The sequence below is a fragment of the Uloborus diversus genome, unplaced genomic scaffold (assembly GCF_026930045.1).
Source record: "Uloborus diversus isolate 005 unplaced genomic scaffold, Udiv.v.3.1 scaffold_324, whole genome shotgun sequence".
Taxonomy (NCBI): Eukaryota; Metazoa; Arthropoda; class Arachnida; order Araneae; family Uloboridae; genus Uloborus; species Uloborus diversus.
In genome coordinates this window covers 164,070-180,819 of record NW_026558488.1, presented here as the reverse complement: position 1 = coordinate 180,819, position 16,750 = coordinate 164,070, and the positions used below count along the sequence as shown (strand labels likewise).

Here is a 16,750-nt window from a genome sequence, read left to right as displayed (position 1 = left end):
CAACTTGCAAATTGGCATCAATGTACCTGCAAGTAATCTTTATTGAAAAATATAAAAATTGAAACCTATACTCTAAAATATTTTTGCTGATGACTAATTTAGTTAGTGTAAATGTCACACCCGCAACTTTGGATTGGGCGCTCAGTTACCTAATATAAGGCCTCAAAATACAGATTTTTATATCTATTTTTCAAAAATTTTCTTTTGAAACGAGCTGATGTGTGCATCAGATGACTTCCTTTTACTCCAATTTGATGTCATTTGCCCATTATTGGCAGTTTTAATGTGATTCAATAGTTTACTCTCTAAATATCACCAACAGTGACCAAATCAAAACCAGATTTTAAAAAAAAATCGCCAAGTTGGTGACAAAACTTGCCGACCAAAAGACTGCCGATATATTGCTAAGTGTCCGCCAAATTATAACACCACTTGAGTTTACATTGAAATTAACAATGATTTCCAAAAAGGGGCAAAAGACCCCCTTAGAAACATCCAAATGCAACCAAAAGGGAAGGTGCACAACTAAGGCCCCACTAGGAGTCTACATACCAAATTTAAACTTTCTAGGACATATCGTTTTTGAGTTATGCAAGATACATACAGACGTCACGAAAAAACTTGTTGTAATTAACTCTGGGATCGTCAAAATGGATATTTTGGGTGTCTGTGCGTCCTTAGGCATATATCCACATGTTGTCGAGTCGAAAGAAAAACCCAACATTCATTCAGGGTGAGCAAAATAGAAATTAAGGCCGATTTTTGAGTGAAATTTTTTTTGCGAATACAATACTTCCTTTTTTGTAAAAGGAAGTAAAAAGGAAATTTCCTTGAAAAAAAATTATTTTTCATGTTCTGTTTTTAGTTTTTTAATGACCCAGAAAAGTATGTTAGCAATAAAATTTTGTTTTAAATTTTGTAATTTATGCTAAAATAATTTTTATTTTTCACAGAATTGTTGGGCGATTTATTGAAAAACAAGCCTCAGGAAACTGATGGAGTCGAATCTGTCATAATTGTTGATGGTGTCCCAAAAGTTGGACCAGAACGAGTGGAAAAACTTAAAAATGTGCTCCATAAGCTTTATTCTAATTTTGGGAAAATTGTAACTGTTGATTATCCTTTGGATGAAAATGGAATTACTAAAGGGTATATTATTTTATTATTGTTCTATTCCAGTGCTATTTTATTATGTTACACTAGCTACATTGCCTGGCTTTGCGCGATCTACCTTGAAAATAAAAACTGTATCAAGTGACTTATATTCAACAATCAGGCTTGAATAAAAGAAAAAAAAAATCATACAAAATTTCCCTTGCAAAAAATGACGAGAGATATTAAAATACTTTTAAGAAATTATTATGAGAAAGATGGATTTAAAAAGCGTAAGCATGGAAAACATGAAATAAAACAAATTTTAGCAATTAAAATGAGAAAGGTAAAAAAGCGTAACAGTGGAAGGGCAAAAATAAAATAGTTAACTTGAATGGAGATGAGATTTTTCAAACTTGATTTAAAAAGTCTTGTAACTTTTTTCCTTGGGAGATAGAAGTTTAGTTTTTCGACCATAGGTGGAGATACATCTGGAGTAAAAATGTTGCTTTTTCCTGTGGTATCAAAAAGAAAACTGTGGGACAATTCGTTCACTTTTTATCAATACATTTAATGAAAAAAGTAGTGCTTAAATTTCAGCTAAGACTAAAAAATTTCAAGCTAAAAATGCAAATTACTTTCGCCGTAATTAAGTTATAACATTAAAATAATTTGCGTAGAACGCGGTCGCTTTCCAATGATATACAATATTAATATGTGCAGGTAATTTTTCATCCCCATATTCGGTAATTAATGTGGAAATTGGGCCTAAATTAGAATTTTAAAAAAAAACTAATCATCGATTTTTTTCAAACCAGGCTGCAAACCTTTTCCTTTTCCGGAGTTAAAGAACAAACTGAAAATTTCATGGAAATTGGACGGGTAGTTCTCGAGTTTTGAGTGTTTAAACACACAGATGCTGTTTGGAGACTTTAATGTAGATATAAGTATTTTATATTAAACATTAAGTATTTACTGATATCTTTGCCTGCATTGATCAAGGCTTAGTTTCGATAGGTGCTCATTGGAGCTGAGCTCCTCTACTTTTCAATTTTATGCAATTTTAAATGTATTTTAGAAAAAAAAATTGGGTATATTTCCCCATGAAAATAAGTTGTGGGGACTATGGAGCTCTTGTTTTCTTTTGGCTGAAGAATCCCTGTTCGAGATATGTTTTAAATATTGGTAAAACTGGTTGTGAGAATTTTGGGTTGACAGTACCAGTGATTGAGAATATAATCATTGTCTCAGGAGTATACTTATTATCAAACATTGCCTGTATGTTCATAAAAATTCTACTAAAGTGAGAATTGTACAAAGGAGTTAAAGGTACATATGCAAATTATGCTATGAGTTAAAATTAGCAAACATTTTAAAGCAAACCAAAATAACCTTGTGGGAAATGGGAAAATGATTCACTTCATAATACATGTTGTGTAAGACTGAGGGAAAAATCAGTAGTATTCCATGTCGAGTTGATGTCAAAACCAGTGTCTCCACATATAAAGGTCAAGATTCAGAAAATTTCTAAGTGAGCAGTGGCCACTAGACACAAAAAACTTGGTAGCCACCACTGTTGCCGAGTGTTGAAGTACTACTTTCACGAAAAAACAAATAGAACTTTACAGAATTACATTTTTAAAGCTATAAACATGTTTTTTCGCCCAAAAATAAATAGATAAATAAATGTAAATCAATGAAAAGTCGGTAAAAAATTGCATTTTAGATGAAATTTGCAAAAAATATAACTTTGCTGATAAAATTGCACTTTTCTTGAAAATAACTAATTTTTTTAAAAAACCTACTTTCTGGCCCTTTTTATGTTATTTTCAGTATTTTGCACTGAGATTGGATCCAATTCTGTTTTTGGAAACCTAAGCAATTAAATAGTCTTGTCTGCTTCCACCTTGCAAATGATCAAACACAGCGAATGCACTAAAATTTAAGATTTAGGTTTTTGAATTTGTAGCATAAAAATAATTATAAAATGTAAAATCCTCATTAAACATCAATTTAATGTAACTGTTAGAGCTTTTAGCGCATTAGCATCCAATGCAATAAGGATAAGATGAAACTTTAAATACAAAATTTTTCATTTCTTGAGAAAACTGTTTTGAATAATAAAAAATAAATAAAATGCCTTACAGCACATTTTATGTTTTAACATTTATGTTTAAACATTTTATGTTGTTTTTATTAGTTTGCATTTGAATAAACATCAAATTCTGCTTTGTTTTTGCAAACTTAAGCACTTAAGTACTTTGCCTACTTCCATCTTGTGAGTGACCAAACATGGCGTCTATGTTTCTCACGAACTGAAAAGTATTGCCGTTCTGGTCAAAAAACCATCTTCCTTGATGTGTTTTTCTCAGGCATATGCTTCCAAAGCGATTTATTTTCTTCCACTCTCTTAGTTTGCATAATACCTGTTCATCCCAAGATTTTTTTTCTTAGGAACAACAGGGAGGAAAATAGCTACTGAGACGCTTTTTTAGGTTGCCACTTTTTAAAACTAGGTCACCACGTGGCGAGTGGCGACCGTGAATCTTAACCTTTATCCATATAGAAATTCCACAAGTAGAGACTATTTTAGCAAGGAGGTATGACGTCAATCTGATGTGGAATAGGAATGCTACCCTGTTTTTTTTTTCCTTGAGAATAGGGTCCTTAGATTAACAAATTCAGCTCTCTAATATTAGTACTGAAATCTTCTGTATATTTTTGTAGAGATTTAAATAATAACACATGAAAAAAAAATAATGAGAAAAAAAAAGTTTGCAGTATCATAAGACAGACAAATGAAATAGTTGATTCAAAATCAAGAAAGTTTCTAAATATTCTTCATCTGTTTGGCTTTAACAATTAAACAGGCATTAGAACTATCACTGAAATATGAATGCTGATCTGTTAATTGAAATATTGTGACAATTTTCTACTTTTTCTTCATTTGAATTCATTACTTTCTAAAAATCACTAGTTTTGATAATTTCATTATAACGCGTTTTCAGGTACGTCTTCTTTGAATTTGCCTCTCCAGAAAATGCTATTGAAGCTGTGAAATCAACAAATGGGTACAAGTTAGACAAGCATCATGTGTTTGAAGTAAATCTTTTTACAGATTTTGAGAAGTAATCATATTTTTCTTTCTTTCTGAAGCATGTCTTGTATTTGTGTTTTACAGTTTGTTTATCATGAATGTGATAGAAATGTTTTTGCCAGAGTTGCTATATTGTCCACTTTTTTGAAAAATGTCCAAAGCAGACTTGCTAACTTTTATGGATCATCTGTAAAATTTATGGATGTCCCTTAAACTTTATGGGCTTACCCATAGACCCCTGATTTTTATGGTTTTTAGTTACGATTTGCTTTAAAACCGTGTTTTCAATCATGTTATAGATATTTGTTCAAAAGAATCTTTGAAACAGAAAATTTATTTGATTTGCTTGAAAAGAAACCAAATAAAGGTTCTGTTCCCCCAAGCTATCTCCTAAATGTAACTGGCTGTTTTGCCTCTTCTTTTCTTCAGAGCATTTATGCGGCTACGGTGTTGCCAGATTGCGTCAAAATCGCCCACTAGGTAATTTCCCCCCCCCCTTGCTGGTGGCTGTTTCGTTTCAATCCGCTTGCTCTCTGGAAAAATCTGGCAATCCTAGCCACTAGCAGCTTTATTTCTGTAGGCTCATTGGTCTACTCTAGGACGGTTTTCGATCCATGGGTAAAGAACGAGGCGGTGCAGAACGAGTTTTGAAACACAACGTGTGTCTGTTTCGAATCTCGTTGTACAAATGGAGTGGGTTCAAAGGGAAGAATAGTTATTTTCAAATGGACAAAAAGTCTTATACTGCTGAATTTCCATGTATGAAAAGTCGAAAAAGAAATTGGGAGAATATGTATATTGCAAGATTTGTGTGAGTGATTTTATGATTTCTCACGGCAGTCGAAACAATGTAGATCGCCATGTGACAAGAGGGCTCCATTTGAAAAATGTAGAAGTGGCCGAGAAGAGAGTTTAATGAATTTAAAAAAAAAAAATTATTAAATTCAGCTGCATTTTCTGCATATGCTGAAGTTGCTGATTATGAAAATATTTTTAAAATATGAAAGCATCTTTTTATCTTGTAAATTACAAATAGTAGTATACCTTGTAAATAAATATATTTTTTAAAATTTGAAGTATCATGTAACACTAGCATTTGTTTTTTGAAATTTTGCTAAATATAGTAAATTGATGTGTGATTTCAATATTTGCTGCATTATTAATTGGACTTGAGCTTGTAACAAATTTTTACTCCAAACTTTGACTTTTGAGAGGTTGAAAAAGTAAATATCTTTCAAGAAAGTGAAACTGTTTAAGTTATTATAATATACTTCTAAAAGGCTTATAATATTGGCTTAATTAAATACTATTGGCAAAATTATATGAATATTCATTTTTATATTTAATTAGATTTTGTATATTTTCCATAAACTAAAAGTGAATTTACTATTTAAAGTGCAGTAATTAGCTTTATTTTAAATTTGCAATTACATAATAAATTTTATATTCATATATTAGCATTGTGCATGCATAATCTAATGTTTTTCCATCAATTTGTCTCGGTTTTATTAAATGCTCGCAAAAAGTTTTACTGATGCCAGTTTTGAAAAGTTAGCAAGTCTGCCAGAGCAGCAGAAAAGTTGTCCGAAATGAAAGTCCCTCCGATTACCATATGTTGATACGTACAATTACTGTCCTCCCTGCTTAAACGAATACCGTCGGTTCGAAGATATATTATTGATTAAGCGGAGAAATTTTCTATACCATTCCATATTGACTACATTTTTTCTTAAAACTAATAATAATAAATAGCTAGTATATAACAAAGGTAATTAATATATTAGTAAAATACTTTAGAAAAAAGCTAAGTTAATAAAAAAATAATACAATTAAGTACAAAATATACATGAAAACTATAAAAAAAGAAACTTACAACCATAGCTAGATAATATAGACGCACGCCATGGATGCAAGACCTTCCGTCTCAGGACGGATTTCCGTCTTGGACAAAATTTTCGAGACGGAGGTCAGGACGGAAAGAAATTCGATGACTTTCCTTCAGCTTTTACTCAAAAAAGAAAAATGGTGTTTGAAAAATATGCTTTATGCTGCGCCGTTCCATAACCACAAAATTGCATCGACATTCTTTCGATTTTCGGACATAGACTTGTTTTTTTTGCAACGTGCTTTTGTAGGAGTGGCTATTAGACTCGCGCTGTTTAACTTTTTTTAGGTTGCTCTGTTATTTCTAACTCACTGCTTTCGATTTTTCAATTTTATTTTTATATGATAGAGTAACATGTATGAACATCATAGGTGAAAAAATTTTTGCGATACGATAAGTAGTTTTTTTTTAAATTAATTTTTAAAGTTCAAGTGCTTGTGACGTCAAATGGCATAGGAAGTGACGTCATGCGCTCTTCCGATAGGGGAGAAGCCGAAGGTCACGCATTCGACTTCGAAGACGAAACGTAAAAGGCTTATCTTCTCAATTTTAACAACTCGCATTTCTAGAACATTAAACCTCTCATCCTCTGGGAAATATTCGAATATCATCATTGATGTTACATGAGGAAGATCATTTAGATTGTGCTTTAACGAATCCGGTCTCCATAGTTTGTTCAAAAGGATTATTGAATTTCTAAAAAATAAAAATATCAGCGCGCTCAAAATGTCCCTAGCGAAAACAAGGGATCTTCGGCGGAAGGCTGCCCATTCGCGCCCTGTGACGTAGGCTCGCGACGTTTCAGAAGCGCGCACTTTTGCGCGTGAATTTTTAAAAATTCATTAAAAATCAACCACGATGTTTTAAAATTCGGCGATGGTGAATTTTTTAGTTTTGAGGGTCAATTAACAATATCCAATAGCCAAAATATGAATATTTAATAGGTTGCAACTTCCCTCTTCTCCCTGATTTATCGAATTTAACGTCTCTATTTGAAAATATAGCCTTTTCTCTTTCTATTTTCGATCATCCTTTCGGATTTTTTTTTTTTTGCAAAAAATGTCTTATAGTTGGATTTGAATCACCGATTGAAAGTGATTGCTGACGGGATGAAATGTTAACGCCACAGCAAAAGGCGTCCACATACCAGGCAAAATGGGAACTATCATGGACTTTAAAGATTTTAATAAAAAGTGGGAATTTCAAGCTGGTTTGAAACTCTGATGGGCAACTGTTCCTGCATTTTTGACATGTTTCTGGTAAAATATTCTAAGACTTGAGGAATCACTGAATTCCAATTTCTTTCAATCTAACATTCGCTAAAATGGAAATATGGGGCAGAGGGGGGGAGAGAAAAGGAAATGAGAAAAATAACGGCAGCACGATTTTGCGAAAAAACGCTGTTCCTGCAAAGAGGGTTAGTCCACAAATTAACCCATTATGCTGAGGTCAAAAAAGTTTGTCATTTGGACAATGTAAGAGGGGGAGGAGGTGGGGCTACTCAAAGGCTTCATAATAAAATATCGAAAAACTGAATTGAAAGTCATTTTTGAAGCTAGGAATGGTTCGGGAGTTTCCCTCTGCTAAAAGTCAAAAATGTTTCGGCTGTCTTTAATGATGTAAAAGTGGGAGATTTAAAAAAAAAATCGTAAACTGGATTCTTAAAAACACTAATTTAGGCAATCTTTGGTGAATTGATGAGAGATGGTTTTGGTGCTCTAACCTGAAAATGTTTTGTAGTTGATGTATAAAAAACTATTTGAGGCTATAACTTAAATTTCTTAATAGAAAGGGAATTTGGGACCCTCTCCGGAAAAGTGTTTGTAATTGAAGTCTTAAAACTTTTAGGCTGTCTTTGGCAATGTCAAGAGGGGGGTTAAGCGCCATCCTTCAGGGCCCGAATGATTGGGGGGGAGTGGGCTCTCTTTAGGTGAAACTCCGAATTTGGAGTCAGCTTTAGATTATCTTTGAGGGACTTAAGAAGGAATTCAAAGACTTTCTCTCAATAAGTTTTAGATGTTAAATTCTTAAAACTTCGGTGATGAAAAGGGGGAACCGCAAGTTTAAGTCAAATTTAGTGAACTTAGAGGAAGTAGTTCGGAGGGAGGGGTTGGGTCTCTCCCCCGAAAATTTTTCCATGCTGAAGTATTGGAAGGCTATTTTGGCGTTATTTGAGTGAGTTAAGAGTTGGGCAATTCGGGGGTCTTTCTCGGAACATTTTCGAAATTGAAGTATTAAAACTTTGGGTTGTCTTTGGTGATGTGAGGAGGGGAGTTGCTCTTACAATAGAAAAATAAATCTCAAAAACAAACTTGCACTGCCCTTAATAAACACAAAGAGAGGGGGAGCGCGGGTATTCCGCCGCCTAACCCGAAACATTTCCGTTTCTGAAATTTTAATAGCTATGTTTTGGACTATCTTTAGATGACTTAAGGGGGAAGGGAGTAGGAAGCTTCTTTCAAAAAGTTTCCAAAATTATGGTATTAAAACTTTTAGGCGGTCATAAGTCATGTTTATAGGTAAGGAGGGTACTGTTCCTAGAAAAAAATTTTTTAGAAACTAAAGCCTTAAAACTCAAGATTAGGATATTTGTGGTGAATTCAGAAAAAGAGGTTCGGAAGTTCTGTTCCAAAAATTTTTTGACGCTGAAATATTTAAAACGCCACTTTAGACTATATTTGAGTGCCTTAAGAGGGATGTGATTTGGGGGCCCTCCCTGGAGTGAGGATTCAGTCCCCCTTTTGCTTTTCTATTTAATGAATATTGGAAACTGTACCTCGTTTAAAAAATGTATCTACTTCACTGAAGAGATTTTTTTATGGCTATTTTCACCTCCTGCTATTTTATAAAAGAATTCGTTTTCAAATGAAGATTGTGTAGTTTTTTTTAATTAGTCACGCATACCCTTCCCCACCTTTCCTTCTTTTCTGGTTTGTTGGCGCTACCTTGGGCAGACTTTCCGATCATAACTGAGTTATGTTGCAAAAGTGAAAATCTTATGTCCCAAACAATTTTATTGCTGCAATAAAAATGTTTACGATCGGCAAAAATAGCGTTCCCGTTATGCGTTTTTCAAAGGGCGCGGCGCCCTGCCCCTTTTCTTTAAAGAGCTGATGCGCCCTGCCCTCTTTAGACCCGAAGAAACGCGCCCTGCCCCTGCAGTAGAATTTTAATCATGCGCCCTGCCCTTTTACTGGTGTACAAACAATTTATATTTACGATATCCGAAGGGGAGAAAGGAGGAAACGATGTCCGAAAGGAAGATTCAAAATCATGACGTCAGCGCTTTCGCTCCCCATCGAACGTCGATGGAAGGAGGGAGGGGGAGGGGCGGGAACTGACCGACCCAGCACCTCACATCTTGCACCTTTATTTATTTTTTTAATTCCATGCGGTGAACTGGACAAAGCACGTGCGAATTTGTGGTCCGATCTCTGCCTACGTTTTTATGAGACCGCTATTCTGATTTTTTCCGTCATGCCTTCTATGAATCGCAAACGAGAAGATGCAAGAACAAAGGAAGGAGCATTCTGTAAGAAAATTGTAGATATGGTCAAAGTAAGTGCAAGAATTTTATTTTTACATTAATTTTTAATACTATCTTAGGATCGACATCGCTTCAATTAGTGTCGAAAATCGGAGCAGCCACGTGCTGTTATAAAGTAGAAATTGAATTACAATATTTCCTCTTTAACATATCTGAAATTATCATTCTACAAAATAAAATAAAGAAAGAGGAAAAAAATGTTTCATAAATGAACTTAAGATTTAAAAAGTAAAATAGAAAAAGGAACTAGTTTGCGCAAGAAGTGCGAACCTTGGTGATGCGAAAGTATTTTATTGCAATTTGTTGTGATCATCATTTTTTAAAATTTTAATTGTGTCCCAAACGAAACAAATAGTATGAGTAATTTCTTTTTTTTTTCTTTTCATTATAATCGTGAATGAAAGTTGATTTTTGCTTTCTTCGTTTGTTGAGCACATTTGCTGCAACAATCTTTCAACATCTGCTTTTGGACAATTTTCCATATTCCAAATTAGTGAACAAAATTAAAGGTATTTATCGAGAATTCAGAGTTAAATTTAATTTTTAAAGGATGAGTTTCATTTACACGATACTTAGTGCGCAGCAATCTTTGAACACGTGCTTTTGATTGCATGTGGCAAAAACGCGTGCAGTATTTTAGCACTCTGTATTCAGTTGCTTTTCCTTAGGCGTTGACCAATGGCGTAGCCGGGGTTTAATTTAGGAGGAGCTACAAGCGGTTCGCACATCGGGACAACTCAATCTCACTTCTCAAAACTCCTTGCCCCTCCACTTTTTTAATTTCAAAACTACAAATCGATCGAAAAATAATACTGTTGAGGAATTCATATGTTTAACAAAAGTAAAATTGACTTAATAAGTGTGTATTTTATATTTCTCATTAAAAGGGTACATCGCGGCGATTTTTTTTAAATTTATTGCTTTATAATATTGCACTGTTTCTTTCCCCACAATCGTTTTCAGGAAAATATTTATTAAATGAAATATTTGCAACCATTCGCATTTATATCGTAATATCATTCATGTCGTGAATAAAGGGCGTGAATCAGTGATGGGAGATCGCCAAGATCTCCCCAAAAGGTCCTTATTCATCAAATCTAAATCGTAACATTTGATTTTTCTTTTCCTTTTTTGGATGATTTTCTTCTAATTAAGTATAATGTAAGTATGGTATAAGTGCATCGTTCAAGAAATTTCATTCGGTTAAATTAGAATCCCCACCCTCTCCTGAAAATGTAAGTTTCAGCCCCCCTTCTATAACCATTTGATTTATTTATTTACGCTGCTTTATTTCACGTTCATTTTTAATTACACATGCATAATTCTAGCACAGCGCTGTAAGCCACGGGGAAGCTCTTTATACTATCGCTATTTTTAAAAATTAGTCTCTTTATGTCTCTATTTGAAAATTTCGTGTATTTTAGATCTTTTCCCTATTTCTTAATCACATGTGACTATCTTTTTTTTTTCTCTCTCCTTTTTATTTTTCTGCAATCTTTACGCGCACGCCGAAGTTCATCGGCAACGGAGTGTACGCATGACGTCATCTTCGTGGAATGGTGGAATCCAAGCTGAACTCCTAATAAAACGCTATTTTTGGGCTACGGAGACAGCCTCCCGAACAATAATCGAAATGCTAATTGCGACGATCTTTGATGAGCGTAGGAGAAGGTGTTAAGTCCAACCGTTCCCGTTTTTTTTTTTTTTTTTTAATAAAGCTGAATACAGCCTTTTTTTTTTCTGATACAATTGTGCGACTTAGTTGTCCTGAAAGGTTATAAGCCCAAAGTGGAAGAATTTGGGGGATTGTTAGTATCGAAAATGGGGCGGGGGGGATTTTTGGGATACAAATATGCAAGGAGGAGTGGATGCAATTTTGTGATACAATTATGAGAATTAGTTTTTCTAGATGGTATTGGCCCAAAGAGAAAGAATTCGGAAGTTGCCAGTCTCAAAAGTGATCCAGGGGGGAGTGGGGGAAATTTTTGTAATACAATAATGGGAGAGGGGGGATATTTGTTGTACAATTATGGGAGTTATTTTTTTCTGAAAGATATTGGCCCAAGGAGAAAGAATTTGGATGTTACCAGTCTTAAAAATGGTGCAGGAGGGCATGGGGGGGGGGGGTTGTGATGCAATTATGCAGGGAGGAGTGGGGATGATTTTTGTGATGCAATTATGGGAGTTAAGTTTTTCTGAAAGTCATTGGCCCAAAGAGAAAGAATTGGATGTCGCCAGTCTCAAAAATGGTGGTGGGGAAGAGGAGGAGGTTGCGATATAACAATACAAAGGCGGGAGGCAATTTTCGTGATACATTTATGGAAGCTAGTTTTTCTGAAAGGTATTGACCCAAAGAGTTGTTGAACTATGCACGATTTTTGCAGACAGATTATGTAGTTGTCGATGAAAGCTTTTCGCAGACAGCTACAAAACTTTATGCCACTGGGGCTGTTGGAGATACTCCCAAAATGTTTTTGAAACAGCTGTCTTAAAAAATCTCTTTAGCAAAAGCATTCACTGTGAACAAAATTTATATTTCAGTTTGCAATGATATCATGATGTAAACCAAAGCATGGAGACCTCAATTATTTTCATTCATTTGTTCAAAACCGTTAACATTCAGCAATAACTTTCTGAAAACACGGTAATAGTGCATAATTCCTTAATGCTGCATGTGTCGCATGTCATGCTTAACATTACCATGTTAGTGTAATCGTATAGCCATCTTTTAATCTCCGCTTTGGGTTTACGAACCTTTTTATTTTCGCACTTTAGTGTACAATACTATGCATATTGAACTAAAATACAAAAAAAATTTTCGCATATTTATTTTTGTTTCTTTTATTGATTGGCTATTTGTATAAAGCACAGTAATAAAAGGTGAACTTTAGCAGGATGCCCCCTGGGGGGGGGGGGTTCATAGCGCAGATTGAGCCTCGCCATTGAAATTTTTTAAGTGGGGTTGTTTGAGGGCATTTTTCTTTTTTTTTGGGGGGGGGGGACTGTTTATTTTGAGTGGAAGGTCTTTGCGATAATTAGGGAGGGGTGAGCCCTTGCTGGGGGGGGGGGGGAACGATTTGGAAAACGGGGGATGTAGTAAGTATCTTGTAAATAAATTTGTTTATTTTGGAACAGTTTATATTTGGTAAATAGAATTAAAACTGAGAAATTTTTCTTCATTTTTTACGTCCGACACCATAGAATTGCCCAGAACGTCCTTTTAAAGAAAATGTAACAATCTCTGCTTACATCTTGAGAGTTACTTAGTGTTATAAAAATGAATTATTGATGGTTGTACCACATCTATAAAACAACTTTCATAAAACTTAAGTGATGTTCCTATTGATGTGATGCATAAGGGAATCAGCTATCAATATTTTCCAAGACAATTTGATTAGACCAGATCACTAGATATATAATTTTAATCTAAATTTGAAAATTATGAGTATATTCCTGTGAGTTTCTTCCTTTTAATTTCATGACTGTAATACACATAGTTAGTACATGGTTTAATATGTCACAAAAGTGTCTTCAGGATCACTCCAAACTCGATTGTTTAGGAAGAAGAAATTCGCAATTTACTCAACTTAAATTTGACCCAATTATTAAATACGACCATGCACTCATACCTAGATCTAATAGGGGGGTCATTAAGTGTTGTTGAAAAAGAAAAAAAAAGTATGTTGCATTATTGTCAACAAATTTGCAGAATCGAAAATTTTTAGAAGCTCACGTTCTTCTTTTTTGGCTGAGCGGGGGGGGGGTCTTCCTGATTTTGGAGGGGTATGCATCCTTGCTCTTGAGGGGGGGCACCCCTTGTGTTGACTTCCTACTGGGTCATCCCCGAGTGCCTTTTTACTTCCTAAAAAGTGCCCCTTTTTAAATCGAAAATGCCCTCTCTGAGAAATTTACCCTGCCCCTTTTTGAAAAAAATGTGAACACTAGGCAAAAAACTAATGGCGGGTTGCCCCCGAACGCTTTTACCCCTAACATTATCCAACATCGTCTAAAATTGTGTTTTTGGAACTTTAATTTCGACACATTGCCGAAGGAGACCTCCTGAACTCCATTCCTTCGATAATGCATTCAAAAAGCATATAAACGTTGTGAAAGGTGGAGTACAATTTTGTTTTTAAAGCTTTAATTTCGGGGAGAGTCCAGAGCGCCTCCCCCTTTCTCTAATGTTTTTGAAGGTCGCCCAATATTGTGATTTTGGGACCATCAGCTTGAAAAAATTGATGTAGGAGTCCCTGAACCCCTCTTTTCCGTGAACTTTATCAAAATAGCCTACCATTGCGTTTTTTGGACTTCAATTTAAAAAAAATTCTGGGGGAGGACCAGGGTTGGCCGGATTGGACCCAATTGGGTTGGACCCAATGGGTTTTTTTTTGAAAAAACCCATTTAAAAAAACCCATTATTTAGCCCACTTTTGGGTTTTTTTTAATTTTCTGAGAAGTTTTTTAAAAAATTAATATAAATACTTTTACAATTTAAACTTCTTTTTTATTTGTTCTGCACCACAAACAATGGACATAAAAAATGAATTTTGAACTTTAATAGTATTTAACTCTTAATGGCATTAAAAAAATAATTCAAAGATTAAAAAATATATATTTAACTTTTTCTTTAACTGGTCAATAAATAACTCAAATTATCTTGACTAAGTCCTGTCACTTCTGATTTTCTCAATAGTTGTATATTGTACAGAGGAAACTACTCTAGCAAAAAGGCTTTCATGTGGATTATTTTCGGAAACCCAACGTGTCACAAATCTCGAATAAACTAGGTATATTTTTTAGAAATTAACAGGTTTTACAAACAGTCGGACAGAAAACGGAATAGGATGTACAGTATTTTCATTATCTTATGAAAAAGTTTAATATTTCTTACTCTGTGCACAGAAATAGAAAAACAGGCAAAATAAAATTCAAAGAAATGTCTTGATTAAGCTGGAATTCAGTAAATAGGGATTTAAACTACTTGAGCTTCTACAGTAGTTTTGCATAACAAAATAAAATACAATAAAGTAAAATGCAAAAAAAAAAAATTAAATAAATAAAAAATGTAGTAATTAAAAATGAACAATAAAGTTTATCACTCCAGAAGTAACTCTGCCTTACAGGGTTCGTACGGGTCATGGAAATCCTGGAAAGTCATGGGAAAAAAATAACGAATTTCAGACCTGGAAAAGTCATGGAAAATTGAGATTTTCACTGAAAGTCGTGGAAATTAATTTCAAGTCATGGAAAAATGTCCTTTACAAAGAGAAAGTAACAGTAATTGAAGGAGCATTAGAAATCTTGAGTGATTTAACAGTATAGCACATAAAAGCTATTAAAAGTGGAAAATTGAACGATCCGAAAGTCAAATCTGAATTTTGAAATCTCATTGCATCCACTTCTGTCGCAGCCGCTTGCCTTTTTTTGCGATGTGATTTTACTGCTTGGACATCACTTATTTTGAATTTACTTTTATTTTCAACACTTCTTATGTTTCATATTCTGTAGTAGCGAAATTTACGTTCTTAGTTTTGTCCCGCCCACTCAAAAAAAGCAATTCAATTGCATCCGAGTTCGATTCCATCACTCGTAGGAACTTTATTATTACATTTATCGTAGTTTATCTTAATTTGTTGAAGGTTTTAGAAAATAAAGATCTTTAGTCAGGCGATGAATACAGAAAAAGAGGAATTCTAATACTCTAAAACAGTAGTGCCCAACATACGACCTGGAAAACTAATCATGCAACCCACTGCTACGTTCAGTGTCGGGAATTAAATGTGTTCTGGAATTTCTGAACCTATTAATTTATATGCATTTGAAAATGTACAAAAAAGTGAACAAAACAAGTACACTTTTGAATCAGAAGATTGATTCATTACTAAATGGTTTTTTTTTTCAAAAACAGCTCTGGTTTAGAAACAGAAAACTAAACTATGTGGCTTTACTTTAAAGAACCAAAATACTGTCAAGTTACGTGGATGATAATGCACTGTTGACACTAAAAGGCAACTTTTGAAGCAAATTTATTGAAACTTAGTGATGACTCATTCAACCTTTGCCCCATTCAATATCATTCTGCCTGTTTATAAAAAAAAGAAAAAAAAAATTAAGCATCATCATATTCGTTTCACTGCATTTTTACTTTACTTAAATTTATGGTGAAGACAAATAAGAATAGTTTAGTTTTTTAAGTGTTCACTTATATTTTTTCCATTATGAGTAAATGCTTCAATCAGGCTATAGCATTCCATGTAAACGTTTTGCTAATGCTCATTTCCAAAAATTAGTAAGTTTGAGAGAAAATAGTGCTATTCTCTTCCTGTAATGAGGTCATGAAAAAGTCATGGAATTTTTTTATCCAAATAGAGTATGAACCCTGGCCTTAACTGTTGGTAATCATGGAAACTAAAAAATCTAAAACTTCACCATTCTTAAGTTTCGTCGTCTTTTATACTTTTCTTCAGAAATCGCTGAATTTTAACTAGTTTTCTAGCTTTTTTTACCCCAAGAAAACTTTTGCACTTCGTCCATATGCTTACGCTACAATATGCTACAAATACCCCACATTTTCTTTAAAAAAAGACAAAAAAAAAAACACATTACTTTCAAAAAACCCAGCTTTAGTTGGGTTTTTTTGGGTTTTATTTAAAAAAACCCAAAAAACCCTGGGTCCATGGGCTTTTTTAAAAAACCCCGGGTTTTTGCCAACCCTGGGGAGGACCCAAAGACCCCCCATTATTGGCAGTTTTTAGGTTTTGGAATTACGATATCAAAATGCTTAAATATTACAATTTAAACTAAGTTTATGTTAGAAAAGTCAAAAGCTTAAAATTCAAATCAGATTCCAAAACTGGCATATTTAAAATCTTTAACATTTATACACATAAATTTTTCTTTAAGCACAATTGCTTGGGGGGGGGGAGCTGAAAATATTTTCCGTCTTGAACACATCACCAAACTTGCACCCATGCCCACGCCCTGGGCAGATACATATGCTGCTGTGCAGATACATTTGCTGTAGATATGTGCATTGGCTGAAAATTATTAAGAATGATCCATAATTAACACTTATTATCCTCAAAATTTGGCGATAATTTCACCAATATATGTTTGAAAGCAAAAGGCA

At 34.0% G+C, this 16,750-nt stretch overlaps 1 protein-coding gene across 1 annotated transcript in view; it reads left to right on the top strand.

Moving 5' to 3' along the window:
• Window positions 1-953: 953 nt before the first annotated feature.
• Window positions 954-16,750, top strand: part of LOC129233308 (eukaryotic translation initiation factor 3 subunit B-like) — a gene marked incomplete at its 5' end in the record, with an annotated part of 57,103 nt that continues 41,306 nt past the window's right edge. Inside the window, 2 exons of the mRNA XM_054867357.1 lie at window positions 954-1,149; window positions 4,101-4,220. Of these exons, the coding sequence (XP_054723332.1) occupies window positions 954-1,149; window positions 4,101-4,220 (316 nt within the window). The remainder of the gene's footprint in view (window positions 1,150-4,100; window positions 4,221-16,750) is intronic.